At 34.6% G+C, this 21,013-nt stretch overlaps 1 protein-coding gene across 4 annotated transcripts in view; it reads right to left on the reverse strand.

Moving 5' to 3' along the window:
- Positions 1-253: 253 nt before the first annotated feature.
- The window catches only part of LOC125683871 (homeodomain-interacting protein kinase 2-like), a 30,467-nt gene continuing 9,707 nt past the window's right edge, over positions 254-21,013 (reverse strand). Inside the window, exons 4-17 of one of the 4 annotated variants that reach the window (XM_056142076.1) lie at positions 18,690-18,813; positions 16,940-17,062; positions 16,257-16,343; positions 13,015-13,199; positions 11,530-11,692; positions 11,059-11,260; positions 10,486-10,574; positions 9,484-9,549; positions 7,532-7,726; positions 7,324-7,418; positions 6,619-6,882; positions 6,443-6,531; positions 5,683-6,334; positions 254-4,966 (exon numbers count right to left, since the gene is read on the reverse strand). In XM_056142076.1, the coding sequence (XP_055998051.1) occupies positions 4,618-4,966; positions 5,683-6,334; positions 6,443-6,531; positions 6,619-6,882; positions 7,324-7,418; positions 7,532-7,726; positions 9,484-9,549; positions 10,486-10,574; positions 11,059-11,260; positions 11,530-11,692; positions 13,015-13,199; positions 16,257-16,343; positions 16,940-17,062; positions 18,690-18,813 (2,683 nt within the window). In that variant the 3' untranslated portion in view covers positions 254-4,617. The remainder of the gene's footprint in view (positions 4,967-5,682; positions 6,335-6,442; positions 6,532-6,618; positions 6,883-7,323; positions 7,419-7,531; positions 7,727-9,483; positions 9,550-10,485; positions 10,575-11,058; positions 11,261-11,529; positions 11,693-13,014; positions 13,200-16,256; positions 16,344-16,939; positions 17,063-18,689; positions 18,814-21,013) is intronic. The other 3 variants (XM_048925369.2, XM_056142077.1, XM_048925370.2) reach the window with 3 other exon arrangements.

Here is a 21,013-nt window from a genome sequence, read left to right on the forward strand (position 1 = left end):
TGATGTATGAGGAATTCAATATCCAGTCGGTACAGATATAACTTAAAAGCTATTTTTAATATGTCTATAAATTTAAACATAGTTTTCCCTCACCCTTAATTTGTACATCATTATACATATTACTCCCCCCCCCCCTCCCCCCAATCAAGAAAAATTCACCAAGATTCTCTTGAACCTTCATGGTGCATATAGATGTACTACTCGACTTTCTGATATTAACTTACAATATCAATATATAAACAACAAATATGTGTAAAATTTCTGTGAAGATTTATTCCTATTGATCCCAAGTGAGTTAATTTCTACATTTGATATATCTCAGATCAACACAACAAAGAGCTGTGATAAGTACTTCCTGTAACCTATCTCACAAACCTACCCTTCTAGCCAATTGCATCTATCCTGTCCAAACATCCCAACCCAAATACCCCCATTATACCGTCCATATTTATCCCATAATTTGTTCTATACATAAACAGACCTGAAACATTTAACAAATACTGTGCATTTAATTAATGAACAGCTAGCTGACTTTTAAGTTCACATTCAAACCTTTGCATTAATTTGACTTTCGATTAAATAGAAAATAATCTAAAAATTTAAAAAAGAAATTCCAAAACCTAAAGTAAATATTTGTCCTGAGGTCTGCGAGATAGGCACAAGCTTGTCCAACGTTTAATATTGCACACAGATATTAGAAGAAAATACAATGAAAAATGGCTACACTCATTGGTGACAAATTAATGACAAGAATACTCAACAAAGCAAAATATGAAGTCAAACATGATTTTTCAAAAGATGTTGAAACAAATTCACTGTATGACACATTGAACGTATGAAAATTAAGTAGTAATGCTGTTTCTTCCATTTTTCGGCATAATATAAATAAATAATAAAACCTTGTTCAATACCCATGTTTTAAACTAAAAAAAAAAAAAATGAAACCACACTTTGTTACTGGATGAAAACATTTTCACAGAAATTTAAACTTCTTCATAATATTTCTTCTAAGATATGTATGTCAGGCATTTAGAACTACCATTCTTGGATTTGAACATCTTTCAATTTAGAAAGGAGGATTTTTAGAACAAATAGAAACATTTGGGTGCATAAATACTGTATGAATAATGGGTTAATGGCTAAATGACGAAATATAAAATTGATTAACACTGAAACCACGCGCTAAATACTGACTAGACACAATACATTGTGGTATAATGGTATAAAAAAAAAAATAATTAAATGATCATACTGAAAAGGGGGAAAAGCTATAAACACTACACAACCAAATGCCTACACTCCAATTTGTGAACAAACCAAATGAAATCTTAAAACAAAAGCAAATTCCAAAAACCAAACTTCTCTGATATAAAGTTAGAATATCAGTATTTTAAAGCAATGAAAAAAAAATCCACCGATACAAAATATTGAAATTTGATAAAAGTTTAGCTTCAGTATAAATATATTCTGGAATGCCAGGCACACTTTACCTAAAATAATCTAACACCATGATACATCCCTTACACAAACCTAAAATTATATAATAAGTTTAGGTTAAAACACTAACTTAGGCTAAAAAAAAAAAAAGAACAAAAAGCCCACTACACATAGGTTTACATGGGAAGTAATGTTAAATTCTGACTAAGAGATCAAATTTTTCTGGATTAACATGGCTAAATTTTTATTCTACAAACTACTCTATCTGAAAACAAATATAAATGTCCAATCCCATTTCAAGGTCCTTCTATTATTGTCAATTATTTTTTTAATTCAACCACCAAACAAAAAGTAAAAGTTTCATAGCAAGGCCTCTGATTAGTACAATTGAGACAGATGAGGGAGACTAATGCTAGATTGATGTCAGATAAATACATTCAGGTTAATCAATGATACAATGATAATGTAATGGATTTACATTACAATATTGCAAAACTTGTCTCTGGCTATATGATGCTATCTACATGTAAATATGCCTGCATAAGCAAGTCATATCATGTGTTGGGTAAAATGACTGATTAAATGCAATGATTTATGGATAGAAATGACTGGCAACCCTGAGTATGAAGTAAGCTTTACATCACAAAAGCACTTTTTAAGACAAGTGTCACTGAAATATTTTTATTCTAACTGATCGCCCCATGGCAAAATTCTAAAAATCATAGGAACTAACTTAAAATGAAAAAAAGAATCAATTAATGATAATCATGGCCAAAGAATAATGGTTAACCAAGACCCGCTAAAAAATCTGACCATTGTACAATACCTCTGAACACGGAATGATACAAAATCACAATACAAAACACATTAGGTTATTATTAGCTATCAACATGATAAAACCAATCAAGTGCCATGAAAAACACAGAAACCAGAAACCACTAGCACTGTTAAACTACATGGATTTAAAAATTCTATAGAAACAAAATAAATAATCAACAAGCATCCATACATTTGAAGAAATCTACAGGCTAATTTAAATACACTATCATAAAGTACATTCCTACAGCTACCATAATTAAAATGAAGGGGGAAATAAAAAACACTGAATGAATGAACACAGCAAGGTAGACAACTCTAGTATTTCTAACGAATGCTTAATGTACCCATGAACAAGCTACTTATAAGCCTGATAAGAAATCTGTTGACATTGGAAAACATGAAAGAATGACTGCAGTAAATTTAGCCATTTTTTCCCCTTATGTAATATCACACACTTACAAACATTGGAGTCATAAAAAGATATCAGTGATCATTACTGAAAACGATGTGGTGCATGAAAGACTACTATGAAAAAATAAAATACTGGCAAGTGTTAAATATATACATGCTACATGTACAGTACATCCTATCTACAAATACAAGTGAACTGTTTATCATTACTTATTTATAACAGGGTTTTAGGAGACACCAAACAAAGGACAACATACAGTTTAAAAATTCTTCTTTCCAACAGTTTGAACAATCTAAAATTAAAATTTAACCAAACATTTTGATTTTAAAATTGACCCCTTTACTTAAATTTCATATCAGAAAAAAAAACCACTACAAGTATCATAATGCTTCAGCATTTAAAGACAAGCTACAGAAAAATAGTATTTATATACACAAACAAACTAGGATAGTTGGTGTGTCCTTAAAAATTACTTTGGCATTATTCCCACAAATGAGTATCACAAATGTTAGTGCATATCACCCACCACAACATCATAGAAAGGCCTCTAATATACAAATCTAACATATTTACATCTGTAACAAATATACAAAAATTCTATACATCTGAGGGCAGTAATGAACACTCCCTATAAATTTATCATTGTGGACAATAATCTTTTGAAGACATGGAAAATAGAAGGAGTAATACAATTCTTTGCTATACAATTACTTACACAATGGCACATCATTCCTTTTGAAAAGAAAAAAAAATGCAAACATGCCTGTTCAAACATGATTTAAATTATGTGCACCACGTATAAACATTAATATCTCATTACAAAAATAGTGTAATACAATGTAGTTCTTTGATTGACAAAACATCATCTTTCTATATTCTGCCGTTTATTTTGGCTTGTCATTAAGTATCACATTTCTCTAAAGCAATCTCATTCACATTCCTTAATCTTAATCATATTAAACTAATTTGCATTTCAAAGGTAAATCATAAGAGATTACTCAAGATCAAACTCAAACTAAAATGCATTTTCGATATCTAACTGATTTGCCCTCATATTGAAATTCCACACCTGAAAATAACCAGATAAGGTGCGTAAACATATAATCAGAATTAATGAATGATCACAGACTATCATTGAGAAACAACATCCAACATGGTACACTGCTGAACATAAATTTGTTTTAACATGATATTTCCCCATTTGTTAACTTGGTGCTTCGCAATACAATACATAGTGGAATGTTCGTCAAATTTCATCATTAATAGATATCTAAATTCTAAGAAAGCTCTTCCCCTACAATATTCCTGGCAAGTATTGAAGTACCCTTTATATGTGAATCTTGAGGCTATGTTATGACTGAAGATGTTGCCAAAATATTCAATGCCCAAAATCCCAATAGATCTACCCTTCTTCTTGTATCCAACAATTCTCGTACATTAACTGACTAAAAGAGTAAGTGTACTAGTTAAAAGTCCTAAGATCATGTAATAAATTGGTAACACACACATAACAAACTATTTCAGCAATATATAGCTTAGCAATTTAAAATGATTGTTGTGTAGGTAATAAAATATGTATATATTGGTAAAATATACAATATACTGATAAATATACAATACACATGGCTGGCTGAAGTGCATCTAAATACGAAGGCCAATAAAATAAATACTATGCTGAATTCACTACAGATACAATGAGAAAAAAGCATCTAACTGCAAAACATACAGCAATTAATATTATGGGGAAATAATTTGTTACATCTAACATTGAGAAAGATGATAAAAAGAACTAATTAGTGAGGAAAACCACACCATTAAAATCAACCAGATTCCATTCCTTGTCGTGAATCACAACCAAAGTACACAGGTCTGTGATTCGGTGATCCTAAAATGCAAGCCACCACAAAATAGCACCATGAAAGTCAAAAAGGATGACATTGTTATGAATGTTATGCAAAATATTGATATGATCTGCCCTTGGTTGGGCTGAGAGGGTATGTGGCATATATGCCCCCTGCAGGATTGAGGCTGCCATACTGGGAGGCGATCTGTGTGGGATATGGCCCTGTAGGGAGGGTCGATGACTGCAGGACAGGGTGTACGTGAGCTGGCAGGGGGTGTGTTGTATACTGGACATGTCTTGGACTCTGATGAGCTGGAGGTGGGGCCACTGTGGGTGAAAATGGGGTGTACTGACTCATAGCCGTAGGAATGGCTGCCATCTGGGGCTGTTGATGAGCTGGCAGTAAATAGTGATGGATTGGACTGCCCTGCAAAGCCGGGGGCCTTCTAAAATCCCTATCAAAAACAGTGTCTCCATTAGTTACATCATCTTCTCCAAAACTATAATCAACATTGTATTCTAGTGAAGTTTACTTGTGCCAATACATGTGTACAACATCATTTTTTGCCATCTATGATCTTCACAAGTGACATCATATACATCTCCAAGTACAAGCAACAGATCACAAGTAGCTTTAATACATAGCATTAAACATACAATGTATTTTAACAACAGTGGGTTTAGGTAAACTTTAGGAATCTGATATATGGTTTGGTGTAGTCACATTACCCCAATACTTCTTTGGTCTCAAGGCAGCATGACACTTTGTCAAATGTGTACCAGTAATATGGACTTAAATTGTCAATTTATTTCAAACAAAATCTAGAGAAATAATTCTGTCTTGTTACAAAAGGAAGCAATGAAAGAGGCTCAAATGTTTCAAGGTCTTTATCATGCATTAATTAATGGTTCCTTTAAAAAGGAGGTAAACAGAAGGGTGGAATTTCCTGAAATTTTAGAAAGATCAATTACTGCTACTAATCAAGAATTGTATATCATATGCCATGAAATTTGAGTGCTATAATTGCACCATTCATTCTTCAATATTTTACATGTACGTGTTCTAAGTTGTAGTAGTTAACAAAACAAGCGAAACTCCATGTACACTCTTTACTTCTTTTGTATACATAAAACTCCCGTACATGTTGGTCTCATTTTTCAGTCAACTTACCTGTGAACTTCCATTTGTGGACCTGTATTTAGGAAAACTGGCTGACCAATTGCTACACCAGTCTGAACTGGTGACAACTGACTGGGTCCTGTTGGTCTGGTGAAGTTCATGTTTGCCGGCCTTGCCTTATGCTGCTGAAAAGCCGAGCTAGAGTTGACAAATGCCATGCCAGAGGCAGCTTGCTTGTGAGCTTGACTATGGACATTGCGAACAGTGGGAGACACATATGCTAGCTTTCCTTGAAAGGCAGCATTGCTGATCTCCACTTCCAGTGGAGGTAGTTTCACCTCCACTTTTGGGCTTTTCCCTCCTCTTGACCTGTCATAATTGGCAGATGTATTGAAGGGTATATAGGGGGCTGCTTCCTGCTTTGGAACACTCATCATATATGGTGACACTTTGGCCTGTTCCCTTGCCTTCTTGGGCATGTCCAGTGACACATTTGGTGGCACTATATTATAGCTTGTATTTGTATTTATGTGGTAATTTCTGTTCGTATCTTCATTCGTCCTCTCAATTTCCTCATGTTTGATTGGCGTCATGGCCAATTGTTTCTTGAACAGTGTGTTCGGGTACTCTGCTTCAGAATCTCGAGAAGTCAATTCAGGTATTGGAACACCTGACAGTAAACTCTTATGACTTCTGGAGGATTCTAAAAAACAAAAATAAATAAAAAAAAAAATAAAAACAGAAGAGCATATGTTAGCTGATTTCTTGGACGAAGTATTGATACATATTTATAAAGCCTTCAAATCCTTACCGAAAATTTCGTTTCCAGCACTGCTAGTCACAAATGAACGAGAATCTACACCTGCTTGGTTGCAATTCTGAACTCGAAGGCTTCCAGCCCTGGACAAGAAGGAACACAATTTTTCAAACGTTTTCAACTTGCATCATTTCTTATCAGTGAAATTATAATTGATTGACATATCTTACCTTCTACTCCTGTTGAAACGGTGTTCCCCCTCCTCTTCACTGTCTGAGCTGATGGTGATGATACTAGGGGTGGGGCTGGGAGTGTCTGCTATCACAATTGTCTGTTTTTGCTCTCTGCCAGACCGTCCTGTTTTTAGGTTGTCGGCCCATTCCTGTAGGAGGGAATTGTCATCAGGGACCAATGTTTCGGGGGGTGTATTCTCCTTGACTCTCTTTTTCACTGGAGATAAATGGGTGGAAGTAGCCCCATTCTTGTAGCTTCTACTGTAACGAGGAAACCATTTAAACTTGATAAATAATTCATGCTATAAAACCTTCCAATAGTTAGTCAATATAATAAAAATCTAATATTTATCTTCCCTTCAATGAGAGTGTGGTCTACAAATCCAATTCCTGACAAGTTGGCAAAACCAAATGAGCTGTCAGAAGACAACATTGCTCATCAGAAATCACATCTCTATTTACCTTATCCCCCTTGGTTTAAAAGACATTGCAAAAGTTGAAGTTTGTATAAAAGAAGGTCAAAGTACAAGGTAACGGTCACTAAGTCAAAAGTCTTGGTACCATATGGCCTTATCATAAGGAATCTATAAGTAAAACATCAAAGCCCTATCCCCCTTGATTCAAAAGATACATGTATACCCCAAGTTAATTTTTAACCCCTTAAAGTGCAATGCTGACAATAGTCAGGGCAATAGGACAAACCTTTGTTTGGTCTGCCTTTTACTTGAACCAGTTCCCTTAGGTATGTAAGAATTTGTTGGCACAACTCCAATATTCCATTTTTGTGATGATGATCCCTGAAACACAATAGAAATTAAAATTGAGTTATGGATGAATTATGGACATTTCATCCCCTAGGTGTACCGGACTTACACCAGGTTACAAGTCACGTGAAGATTGACTTTCTTACCAGTGAAGCTAAAGAGGACTGTTCCAAATTGTCTAGCACCAAGGACTGTCTCCAGGAGTCCTGCAGGGCCTGGGATGCTGCCAGTGTGTCGGTCAGTAGTGGCTGTTGGACAGCCCTCTGGGTGGGGATTCCCGGAATCTGTTGCCAAGATCCTACAAGGACTTGCTGTGTACCTGGCCAAGTGTTTCCTGCATTCTATAAGTAAACCACATCAATGTATCACACGACTTTAAAATTTCGGGTTTTTTTTTTTCATTTTAAATTTTTACCATATTTTATAAAAATGTCAACAACAAAAAATCCTCTAGATGAACTGATGAAATAATATGGCTCTCCACAATTTCATTCTAAATGGCTGTAAAAAAAATTCTATATCTGTGTAAATATTGACTTGTGTAATAAAATGATGTGCTATAGATCTATCAACATACAAAGCTGATGCTCATCTCTGAAATGTTAAGAAAAGCAAAGCACTATTCTATGACACATATGAATCTATCATCATATGCACTAAATATTTAAATTTTTAAAAAAAAATTGAAAATAAAAAATCTCCAAAACTTGAGTGAAAAAGACATAGTATTATATTTCTTAAGGTCATATGCATCGTTTCTCAACAATATATAATTTTTCAATGACATTTCAGGTATACTTCACTTGCATTTTATCTTGTTTCTGGTGTATTAATACCAGATCTGTTTTAGAGTTGGTATATTTTGATAGTTCCTGGTTGTTGCAAGCATAAAGATATGTCAACTTTCATTACAAAAGATTGTATCTACATAGATAGTGTAGCAAAGAAGGGGAGGAAAATCTTAGGATCAATCGGGGATTGATCCTTGGATCCTTAAAATTAATTAAAAGTTAGGTGATCTAACAGGCTGGTATACAAATTTTAGTAAAATTACTATAAAATCTATACCTATTTAATTTTGGAAATGTCAGAAACGTTGCATATGATTTAAGTGATTACTTAGTGCTTTCTAAGGAAACCCCCCCCCCCCCCCCCCCCCCCCCTAATAAAATATACAAGACGCTTTATCGGTCACCTGAGTGTTAGTTATAAGTATCACTAGCCCCAAGGGCTATGACATCTATAATGATTTTCCTGTTCTGCATACTTAAGTTAATTCTAAATATCTAATAGTAGTATAAAACAAGATGTTTCTTTTAAGAAACTCTAAAAGTGCCTTACTGATGAAAGACTACACAATATAATAAATGTTATATTAACACTATATGACTATTTTGGACCTGCCTTAGAGTCAGAACTCTGGGGTTGCAAAATTCACAATTTTGTACATTTCTTTCTGCTTTTCCTAAATATATATTTAGTTGTTTTTTTTTAATATATATATATATATAGTATCAGCAAAATTAAAGAAGTATTTTAAATGATAGACTATTAATCACTATGACCATTTTGGCCTGGAATCAGGATATCCATTCAGTTTCAATTTAGTATCAATAGCATTAAAGGGTTACTCAGCTGACCTAAACACATCTTGGGAGTTTAAATGTCTATGGTGAAAATGATTGAATGATAATTAATCTATAGTTAGCAGATGCCTTTCCAGTCTCTTAACAGAGAGTGAGACTAACACAATGAAATCTGCCTTGTGCATACAATTATGCAACATTTCCATTTAGAAAGTATAGTGAGGGGGAAATTGTTTGAAAGCTCTCATTCATGTTTAGAAGAATGACATGCTTTGTGTAATACTGGAGCACAGATATAGTTCACATGGTCTTCTCTAAAAACTAATTTTCCTTGTACATTCATATATGAAGCAACACTAAAACAGCAGTACACAGTAGTGACTTCTTTCTAATCCTTTGAGGTTTCTTTTTTTTTTAAAATGAAGAGAAGTTTTTCAGCATAGATGGAACTGTAAGCAGAAATAAAGAGACATGGCACACAGGATAATAAAATGATACAAGGGATTACATACGGCTGCCATGAATATTGGGTGTTCTATCATGGTCACTGGGCTTATCTGGGAATGGTTGACTGTTCTCTACAAAGACAAGCCTTTAAATATTACCTACAGGTCATCTGACCAGTTTAAGGACAATTAGTCTAGTTGATCATACTTCCTACCATTTTAATAGTCCAAAGAATTTTTTTAATCATGATCTTTTTTAAAAAATTGTTATACATATTTTAAACAAAATCTTATTTCCTTAACTTTTTTTTAAAATCAGGAACTATGTCATTTCATAGTAAAATGTACATAGGATATAAATACCACATCATGGATTACATCTATCTCACAATTCTTCATTTTTGGTGCAAAGTCAAGATGTTTTAGGGCAAGATAAAAAGATGGTCATCAAACATTACAAACGTTTGAGGTGCTTTCACTTGCCCCTGTGTAAGTTTAGTGTAACCAACTCCAAGCACAATGTGGGATATACTAATGGTGGACTTTGCCAACGACTTCAAAAATTTTCTATCACTACTTTAGTAAGAATTAATATTAGCATTCACTTGGTGATTTAATTAATGCTTAACATTTTATTATGTTCTAATTGTACTTCAGCTGTTCAAATGACTTCTTTATCATCTAAAAGCATTCGATGAATGTCTACCACACAATGCCAACAACAGAACTATAAATGTAACCATGCTTCTAGGTACATGTCTTTACATTCACAAATAATCTAATTCAAATCAAATCTACTTTATGGGTAACACTGCATTTCATTACTTGGATGTACAGTCATGCAAACAGCACATAAAATGGTGGGTATGCTTGAAGGGGTTATTCCCCTTAACTCTCAACACGTCACATAAGAATTGATCACAAGATGAATTTGAATGAAAATGTCCCTATCCAACAAGCATTATATGATGACGTTGCTTTAAGGATATTTATTTTATATCTTCCTAAACACATCATGCAAGGATGATTAGATATGAGGCAGTCTATGGACTTTCTGAGAAATCTTACCTGTGCGATTAGCTGAGGTTGAAGTTGTAATGTGGGGGGTGCCTGGGTCACCATGGGGACATGATTATACCGTGTTGGAGAGCTCAGTCCTGCAGAAACAAATACAAAATTATTCGCCGATGACAACAAACATGGTCAATCATAAGTTTCAAGAAAAATTTATGAATGCCAATATTATTTTGTCTTTAAGGTGCTGGTTGAAATAAAAATGCAACCAGTTAACCAGATAAATGTTAGAGGTGTCTAGAAAACAAGTGCATCAAATTATTCAAAGCTCTGAAAATGATATAGATCAATAGAAACACTTTAATCTTAACATAATCATTGTATTAATGCATGTTTTTAAATAAATATATTGCACAATATCAGTTTGGCATCCCATCCATAACTGAGTCCAAAATCTCGTTTAGTTTTAACAAAAGAGCACAAACACAATGAATAAATCTATGTGAAAAACTTAACTGAATTAAAATCATTTCTCTCTTCACCTATATTACAAAATCTATCAATAAAATTCACGATACAGAACTTTTATGAAAGCTGCCCAATAGTGAAACAAGGGGTGAAGTGTACCTTGGATACCGGGCACCACAATAGAGGAGACGTGAATAAAAGGATCGGTGCGGCTAAACTGTGTTGAGGACCTGGGTGCTGATAACTGTGTGTTAACTTGTGATGGCTGATAGGGAATGTAATGCCGTGACTGTAGGGGGTACGGCAAATACTGAAGCTCCGTACCAGGATGGGAGGTGCCACTCAAGTTCTGGGTTGCCATCTGTCAGAACAAAGGATCTTTATCAAAATACAAATAAATTCTACAAAATCATACATAATTAGTATCAAGTAAATTACAGGGAAAAACTACTGCTGTCTTAAATCTTTTCATAATCGGTGGTTTAAGATTTTGTTTGAAATAGTTTTGCAAATTCAAATAAATGTAGTCTCCTGTTACATGTATATATCAGTTTTCCTTCAATCCAAATATACAAAAAAGGACTTTCACAATTCCTGTGGCTTATACATAGACCGGTGTTGAGACAGTACCTGGGTGTGAAGGGCATTGATCTGATTGTTGAAACTGACTGTCAGGTTACTGGTGGAGGGTGGCACCAGATTCGACATGATAGAACTAGTGTTCTGATTCACATCAAATATGCTCTTCACAGACCGACGGCAGATGTCCATTGCTGACAAACTCTGTTTAAACCTGCAAAGAGAAAACCGTATCATGTCAGAGATAAACCTTTACTGATTTATGCAAATCAGAGAGAAAACCATATCATGTCAAGAGAAAAACCTTTACTGATATACGCAAATCATTTTTACATAATTATTTAACATGTAAAAAAAAAATTTAATTTGAGATAAATGTGACTGTGGAAAGTTTGTATTTTCAAAACTGATGGATGCACAATAGTCAGTTTATAAATCATTTATTTCACCACCACAGGCCAGGGCTAGACAAACAGCACTGCCTGACACCAGGGACAACCATAATTTAGAGTCAGGCAGGTAAAATTAAAAGAACTTGGCCGTGATCAAGGGAATACTTAAAGTAAAAAAAATATGATATAATAATATAAACTTCATAAATATAAATGTGTTGACAGTGTTGATCATGAATAAACTGGAAGTAGGTCAGCATTCAATAGAAATGCAGATACCCCTCTAGTGAGAAATGACATGGAGCACTAAAACGCTTAAATGTACGGCAAAGTTAAAACTGACTGCAAAAAGCCATGCATACTTAGACATGTGATTTGTTGATGAATTGATACATGGAAAAGTTTGAGACAATTAATAGCTGGAAAAGATTTGTAATAACAATGATCAGCGATCTGTATCTAAAAAGCACGCAAAGTATGATATCAAAAAGAAAAGAACCCAGGGCTATCTCATATCATGGGAGGATACTTGGCCGTGGCTTACAGAAATAGATATGAATAATTTGATTAAATAAAACACCACAAGATAAACAGTATCAAATAATTTTATTTATGTCTTTAAGGTGGGTCTAATGAATTTAGTGTTTCTACCTGTCCTTGGGTAAGTGTGCCTACTTCAAAAATTTATTTGTCTGCCCCTGCACCAAACAACCTGAAAACCATTGCTGTTATGCCCAAGCATAAATTGAGAAGAATTAGTAAAGATTTCTTCTGGTAAGTGAAGACAACTCTTATTCTATGTTTATTTTTAATTGAAAGCAATCATCATAGCTCAGGCACATTGCAAATAGGTTATGCAAGCAAGTATAGATATTGAAACATTTACTCTTGTATTCTTTAACGAGATGGACTGTGACATACTACAAACAGATTAAATGGGGAATATGCTACAAGATGACCAAGACTTAACTTCATGTTACATGAAGCATATTCTGCGTGGTGGGATTTGACATATGTATGGGTTGCACGGAGCATACCTTATAAGATGGCCATGACCTGAAAGCTGCGAGTATTTAACTAGATTGAGGTATGATACCTACGTGTTACATTTAACTGATGAGAAGGGCCTTGACCTGATACCTACATGTTACATGGAGCGTATTCTATGAGATGGGCCATGGTAATGAAGGGGTGGTTCAGGGCCTCCCCTGGGGTGATCCTCCTCTCCTGGTCCAATGTTAACATCCTCTTCAACAGGTCAATAAATTCTTTCCTGTCCACTTTTTCTGCCATCAACTCACTGCCATCCAGGTCCGTTGGTACATTGATCTGTAAGCAGACAACCAATATTGGTGGTGGATGGTCGAAATGTTTCATATTTGAGAGAGAATTTGTGAGAAGTGGTTCTATGAGTTCCTACAACATTTCTTTAATAACATTTTGGTTGCATTTGGTGACTGACACGAGTAATTAAACAAGGAGGAAACTGTTGTAAGAATATGACACACCAGACAGTCCTTGTTGTGCAGCTGTACTGTATCAATACTTCCATTATGGAAACACTTGTGACAATGAATTCTTGTTTTCCATAAACACTTTCATCATAAATACAAAGGAAGAATACTTGGGAAAACTAATAAAGAAACCTCAATAAGCCAGCCTATCAGCTCCACATGGGGTTTTGTGTGCAGGAAATTATGTTGACACTAAACAAGAGATAAGCTTGCATGTTCTTAGTCATCAGTAAGGAAGTTGTTAAAAAATAGGAATATAAAATAAACAATTATTCTTATAGAAACACTTCAAACACCTTTTGAAATGTTTAAACATAGAAATACTTAATAATTGAACAGCACTTTTGAACTGTTCATGGTCAATATGAATGGATTTGGATTTGAGACAAATTCTTAGTGCGATTCACAGAGAATTTGCCTCAAATCCAAATCCGTTCATATTGACCATGAACAGCTCAAAAGTGCTGTTCAATTCTTATATTTATATTCATTTACAAAATCACTGTTTGTTTACATTGCTTCAAGTCTGGAAATATTTTGTATTGTGACATATGTGAACTCAAAGATATGACATCACACTTCGTCTCACCCTGCCTTTTATCAACATTGCACGGTGCCCTGTATTTTGAAGCTAGGAGACCACAAGACTGGGATGATAATCCACGTAAATTCACAATCTTAATCCAAGGTGTGACTGCGTGATCTTTGTAACTCATGTTGTAATTTTTTAAATCATTATGCTCTCTCGGTCACGTGCTTTATCGCAATTCACCTTTGAATTAGAACGCTTTACCCGATATAGTATTGCGTTGTGTGACGACACAATTGAATGAGACGATTGAACAATTTGAATGACATGTTTGATGTCATACAACAAGAGTTTTCATTGGCCGATTACAGCCCGCCCACTTTCTCGAGCGGATTCAGTGTAGCTGGAGAACTGTACATAGCTCTCTGAAAAGATCCACCTCTTATAAAAACCTTCGATTTGCGGGCCACAAAAAGCTGCGGACAGTTGAGGCCTGATATCGGTGTATTCTTGTGTTGCTGTCTCATAAACTCAATATAAAAAAAATCTTTAACATATTTTCCTACTATATAGATCTACTTGTGTCCAAACATACCTTCAAATATTCATTAAAGCCACACACGACCCCAAAACTCGCAGCTTCAAATGATTTCGTTTGTTGACGTAGCCATGTTAGGTAGCCGGTCAATTCGAACTCTTGCTATTGTTATCTATTCATAAAATCGGTTGTAAGTTATGTATTCGCTCTTCATTTATTATCAACACGAATAATTAATAGAAATTAAAACATTTTTTGTACCAGTCTTTGTAAAGGTGAAATAAGCTCTTGATTAACGAAAATGCTACATAAGCCCATTAGATGGATCATGGAGACCGGTCGGCGCGGCCACCCATGACTACTGAAAGCCGCGTTGCCGTGAGTTTGGCTATTTGAATAATTATCATTTAATAGGACTGGGGTGGTATATTATTTAAACTATTTAGCTAAAATATTTGTGGGGTATTAGAACACACCTAAACGTTATTGTGCCAGTAAGAAAATGAACCGGGATTCGAATTGACTGGCTACCTAACATGGCTACGTCTACGAACGAAATCATCAAAAGCTGTGATTGAGTTTTTGGGTCGTATGGGGCTTTAATAAATATATGAAGGTATGTTTGGACACAAGTATAGTAGGAAAATATGTTAGGAATTTTTTTGATATTAAATTCATGAGACAACAACACAAGAATACAACTTTTTCTCTTTCTTCCTTTGAAGTTTTTTTTTTCATCTAGCATCTGGACGTCATGTTTTCAAATGCTGACTACTCCCGTATAAGGGAATTTGGGCGGACTTATACATATGAACCAATGAGAGTTTCTGTTACATATCGCAATTGTATTACAAACGGATTCAATTGTGTCGTCACACAACGCAATACTATATCGGCCAAAGCGTTCTAATTCAAAGGTGAATTGCGATAAACTAGTTCATAATCTGTTCATAGTCAATATGAACAGATTGTGCCGCATGCTGAAATTAGTTGGTTCATAGAGGAAAATGCAATTTGTAATATAAATACAAAGTTATGATCACATCTTACAGATCTTTTGTAAATCTGATGACTTCCTATATCTTTTCTAATCAGTCCTTTAACTCTTTAACTCACATCAGCCAGTGACCTATGCATTGTTGTACCTTCCTACCCAACATCATCACAAATTTTCTAAATAAAATTCAGTCCACAGACACACTAATCTTTTCCCATCATCTTTACAATTGTTTCTGACCAATCTATGTTCCTTCATACCTGCTAAGACAATTCTAAAATCACAACACTCCCACACTGTTAACCTATATCATTGCTTTAATCTGCTTACAAGGTTTTATCCAGCATTTAGATGTTACTACCTATTTCATAATTTAGAGGAATTTTTGAGGCAGGGGATACAGTTGTGAGATTCCAGGGTAGGGGGTGGGGACATCCTCAGAGTGCAATATTTCAAAACAGGTATATAAATTGATTGATTACTGATCATCTATATTGTAAGACTTTAATAATTATAGGGAATGACTTAGAATATATATAAGAAAATGATTTTTGCAAAAATTCTCATATAATTTTGTGTAGTTGAAGAGAAATTTTTACCTGTGATGTCAAAGGGGGAAAAGTACCAGTAGTAAAAAGAACCTCAATAAAATCCTGGCTTATCACCACTAATAACCCTACTAATGGAATTGCTGTTTAACCTATAACAGCCAACCCAGTGATGTTTACAACTGCTATTTTCCACATCATTTTGTAATAAAGCTAAAGTACAGAATTTTTCTACCCTGCTTTCTGCCAATAACCCCTACCTGTGCCATGTCATCCAGACAGTTGAAGATGTACTTCCTGGCTTCTTTTGATTTTATCTTTGTTTCACCTTCATGTTCTTCTGGAGTCTATAAAATAAGGGTAAAAGAAAAACAATTATTGATCATCAGTTTCTTTCAGTTCCAGAAATGTTGTACACATAGCAAATCCCATCAAAATTCAATTTATTTCATTCTTTCATTCATTCATCTTTTATCATCTTTCCGAGAAAAAAAGGTTGTTTTTACCCAACAGCTTCTAAACCGACAGTTTCATTTTAAGTATTGATGATTAAATACATCCCCACCTATTAGTATTATCAGGGATCCCATTCCACTCCTACTTTTTCAACAATAATACATGCATCAAGACAATCTATCTTTGTACAGAAAATGAAGAAACCAATGGCAACTACGATGGGACAATAACATTGAGCAAGTAGACCACAGCAAGTCCATCTGCCATGGAACAATATACCTATTATATAATAAACTCAATCCGTACATACCAGGTACCCACTTGAAATATGCATGACTAATACTGTTTGTCTTCTTGTCACACATAACTAACTTGTCTGACATGCTATGGATTTTGTCTACAAAATTTCTTACTCCAGAAAATAGGATGGTCTATTGATTGAGAATGATGCTTAACAAGATTGTGTTCATTAGCAGTGTTGAGCTACCTTAAGTCTCCAGAATGGATAGTTGCTGTCTGTGTTTTCTCGAATGAAGAATCTGGTTGTTTTGGTAGCTGCACTGAGCATGTGTTCAGCTGGCAGGCCTTGTGTCTGGGAGATGTAGCGAATCTGTAACAAAGCATACAGCAGTTAGCGTAACCACTATATATACATATGAATCTTAACTTCCATGGCAGTCAGTGTAATACAAACTGTTGCAATAGATTTCATCAGATCTAACTATTTTGATGTCCAAGAACATTAAAAGTAGTACCAATGAAAGTATTTTAAAAACAGGCTTCAAATGATACATGTTCCTTATAATATCATGTGCACTGTGATACACCACTGATACCTGTATCAAAGAAAACTAAAAAAAAAATTATAGATTTTTTAAAATTAAAAATTTGATTTATTAACATACTTCATGATCTCATCACCCCAACCCCCTTGCCACACATTTACAGAGAGATAAAAACTATTAGCATGTGTAATATTCAGACTGACATGATGACAGGATATGAAATAGTTCAAATGAGGTTGATTTTCATCATCTATACGTTGTCAGATGGGTCATTATGTTTTTTCTTCTCTTACACACACGTACCCCAACATAATTCAGTATTTACAAATGATAGTCAATCCCTTCCATGTTATGCAATATAATTGTCCCCCCAAAACAAAACCTGACCCTTAATTCCAGTTCATAGACTTCACTGTATAAAAAATGTAATATTTTGTAAATCATTTAAGTTTCAAATTCACAAAAGACATGAGGCTAATTAACTAACAAGCACCTGTTTCTTCATGACTTGCCAATTTAACATTCTCTAGAAGTGTGGGTTAATGGTTGGAGTTGAACACATGAGATAATATGAAAAAGATGTACTGTCCACAAGTTCTAACCATTTGTATGATGGTGTAATCCTATCCCGACGCAAGGAAAGAAAAGACACCCAAGAATCTCCAAGTATGCAACTCAAAAAGGGAATAACCTTATCAAGGGTCTCATCATACTGAACACAGATATACTAATTATATCACCAAATGCATTAATATCATTAACCTAGCATATCTATGCCAAAAATTACAAATATGGAAGATGAATACTCAGAACGAGTCTGTATCAAAACAGAAAGCTGCATTCATTTGCTGTTCCATCAAAACAAGCAAGAGAGCAGCTTCCTGTTTTTCATGCAAGAACCCGGTTAATATTATACAAGGAAGAAAAACAGCAACATGTGCAATATCTGCATGTCGAGACAATGCACAGCATTTACACTGGCGGTACATCTAGAACACACAGCGCAGAGATACTGTTATTTTGTGTTGGGTTGATGAGCTTCAGATAACAAAAGACATGCTGCTGTCTGATCACCTGAGCCCATTTACTTGTCAATAGTACTTCACAACTGTCAGCCTACCAAGGTAACAGTGTTTCTAAGAGGATTAAACAGAAACAAAAGCCTGTGGGTTCTGGGATTGACAAAAACAATGAGATGTCAATGAGACCTTAAGATGCTATGTTTTTCTCCTCTGCAGTTTCATTAGCTTCATTCCAAGTGCACTAGTAATTTTCAACAAGACGGTAAATGGCTTGTGTTCAAATTCTAATCAAGCACAGAACAATCATTCTTGGCAAGCTGCTTAAACAAGTTCTGCTTTTTTGTTTTAATATATTTTGGCTGATATTTATAAAGATGTACACAATTTAGTTTTGAGTATGTTTCAATGGTCGAGATGTTTTGTTCGTTACCTGGTCGTATTCTGAGGATCCTGGGTATAGGGGCCAGCCCAAAAACAATTCAGCTATCACACAGCCCAGGGACCACATGTCTATGGCTTCACAGAATGGAAGGCCAAGCAAAATCTCTGGAGCTCTGAAAGGGACCAATAGCCATTATTATACAAGAAAGAGAAATATACTGTTATACACATTTTTACAATATTACATTTACAATAGGCTAGCTCATCATGTGATTGTGGACTAAGGAGCATCATCAAATACCATTCCTTCACCAGAAGATGCGTTACTTACTCACTTACACCTGTCCAATGTTTTTGTACCAGATTTTGACAACGAATTCAACAAATTCCAGTTTTGTTTTTCAACTTAAAATAAAGTATCTAATTGATGGAAACTGTAGTTGCGTTGATAATTTTAACTACACCATGTAAATTCCTCTTATTATTTCCTTAACTTTGGACTCTATCATGAATGAAAACAAACCAAATTCCTACAATACAGCAGTCAAACACTTCACATGATATTTTACAATGATATACTCCCCTGTGGGATAACAGAATTTGCTCAAACACTCCAGTTATCATCGCCATATGGCCTCTTCAATACACATAATTCAGACTGACCAAACATGCACATTAGCTTTTGACTGAAAGCTTTCATTTTTAAGTTGAATTTAGTTTCTTATCAATTACTTTACTACACATGTATATTTTCAACACAAATTGATTTGCTATGCTTGCCCCATAGCTTGGATTGCATGTTTTTTCCACCCACTATTTCTTTTGGTTATATCATGTCATTCATTTAATTATAAATTACCACATGATGCAGGTACTATTTCCCAACTCTTGACAGAAGTATAGGTGAGAGAATGGTCAAGTTCTGTAATACAACATATTACAGATATACCCAGCTTACGGTAACCAATGTAATTAACATGTAATTAACAAATAAAATCTATCAAAGAAAACCTGATATTAAATCCCTGGTTTTACTTTAACAAGGAATCAACATAGAAAATTATTCACCACATTTAAAAAAAAAAAAATTATCATGCACTTCTAAAAATATTGCCTATCTACTTTTAACATTGAACCCTTTGGGCAATACATAATTATGACATTCAAAACAATTTCTCATGAAAGCTCCAGGTGGAATGGTGCATAAAACATTAGTTCATCATATCTATAGAGAAAACTAAAGGTCATCTGGAAAAATCTGATTAAGTTCCACTCTCCCACTCCACCTTCAGAAAACAAAAAGATGTCCCCGAGCGGCAGCAAAGTAATTCCGATACCCAAAGAAAAGTATTGTTATGAGGAATACACATGCGAAATACGAAAACCCTATCACTAACCATTCAAAGTTTTGAACCAGGTTCAAGTTTTTCAAAAGTAGGTCAAACTCCAAGGTTATGAGGTAAAAAAATTTTGGTACCAACAGAAAAGTCTTGTCACAAAAAATAAACATGTGAAACTCTATGAACATGATGAAAGCCCCAGAACTAACTGTTCAAAAGTTTTGGCCAAAGATAAAGTTCAAACCTTGAAATCAAGGTCATGAGGTAAAAAAAATTTGGGGACCAAAAGAAAGGTCTTGTCACAAGAAACATGCATACAATGTGCGAAATGTGAAAGCCCTATAATCATCCATTCAAATGTTATTATCAAGGCTAAGTTTTTGAAGACATGCAAACACAAAGATTCAATAAAAGACCATGAATGCAACTACTATATGGAGTATATGCCCATGATTCTCTGATTCAGGGGGCATAAGATAACTTGATTAAATTGTGATAAACCCTTTCTGGCATTTTGTATCAAGTTGAATGATATTCATTACTATAGTACATGTATAGATTCAATCCAAAATGTGAAAAACTCTTATTATTGTGTATCTTGATATCTTAAAACTTCACACATAGCTCATTAATCAGGATGTAGTACTTCACAAACACACTGAAAATTATAAAAGTATAGACTACATCTCTTTTAATTTACATATATCACTCTGTACAAATAGTCTCAAGAGGAGACATGACTTCACATCACATCAGATAGCAAGCCTTATCAAGACCCTATCACTAAACTTATGGAGGACTAAGACTAGTGTCTATGAATGTCTGTGGGGCAATCATTGGACTTTTAATCCACACAATATTTCCATTTCCTGCTCACACCACCTGTAATTTGAATATTGACCTCAAACAATCCAAGTGGCATGCCTTTAGAAACTGGCATTCATACCTGTGCCAGAATAATAAAAATATCTTTATATATTTAAATTAAAATGCGTGAGCAGCTCAGAGCTCAGAGCCAAAGTCAACATTGCAC

This window comes from Ostrea edulis, chromosome 6, assembly GCF_947568905.1.
Source record: "Ostrea edulis chromosome 6, xbOstEdul1.1, whole genome shotgun sequence".
Taxonomy (NCBI): domain Eukaryota; kingdom Metazoa; phylum Mollusca; class Bivalvia; order Ostreida; family Ostreidae; genus Ostrea; species Ostrea edulis.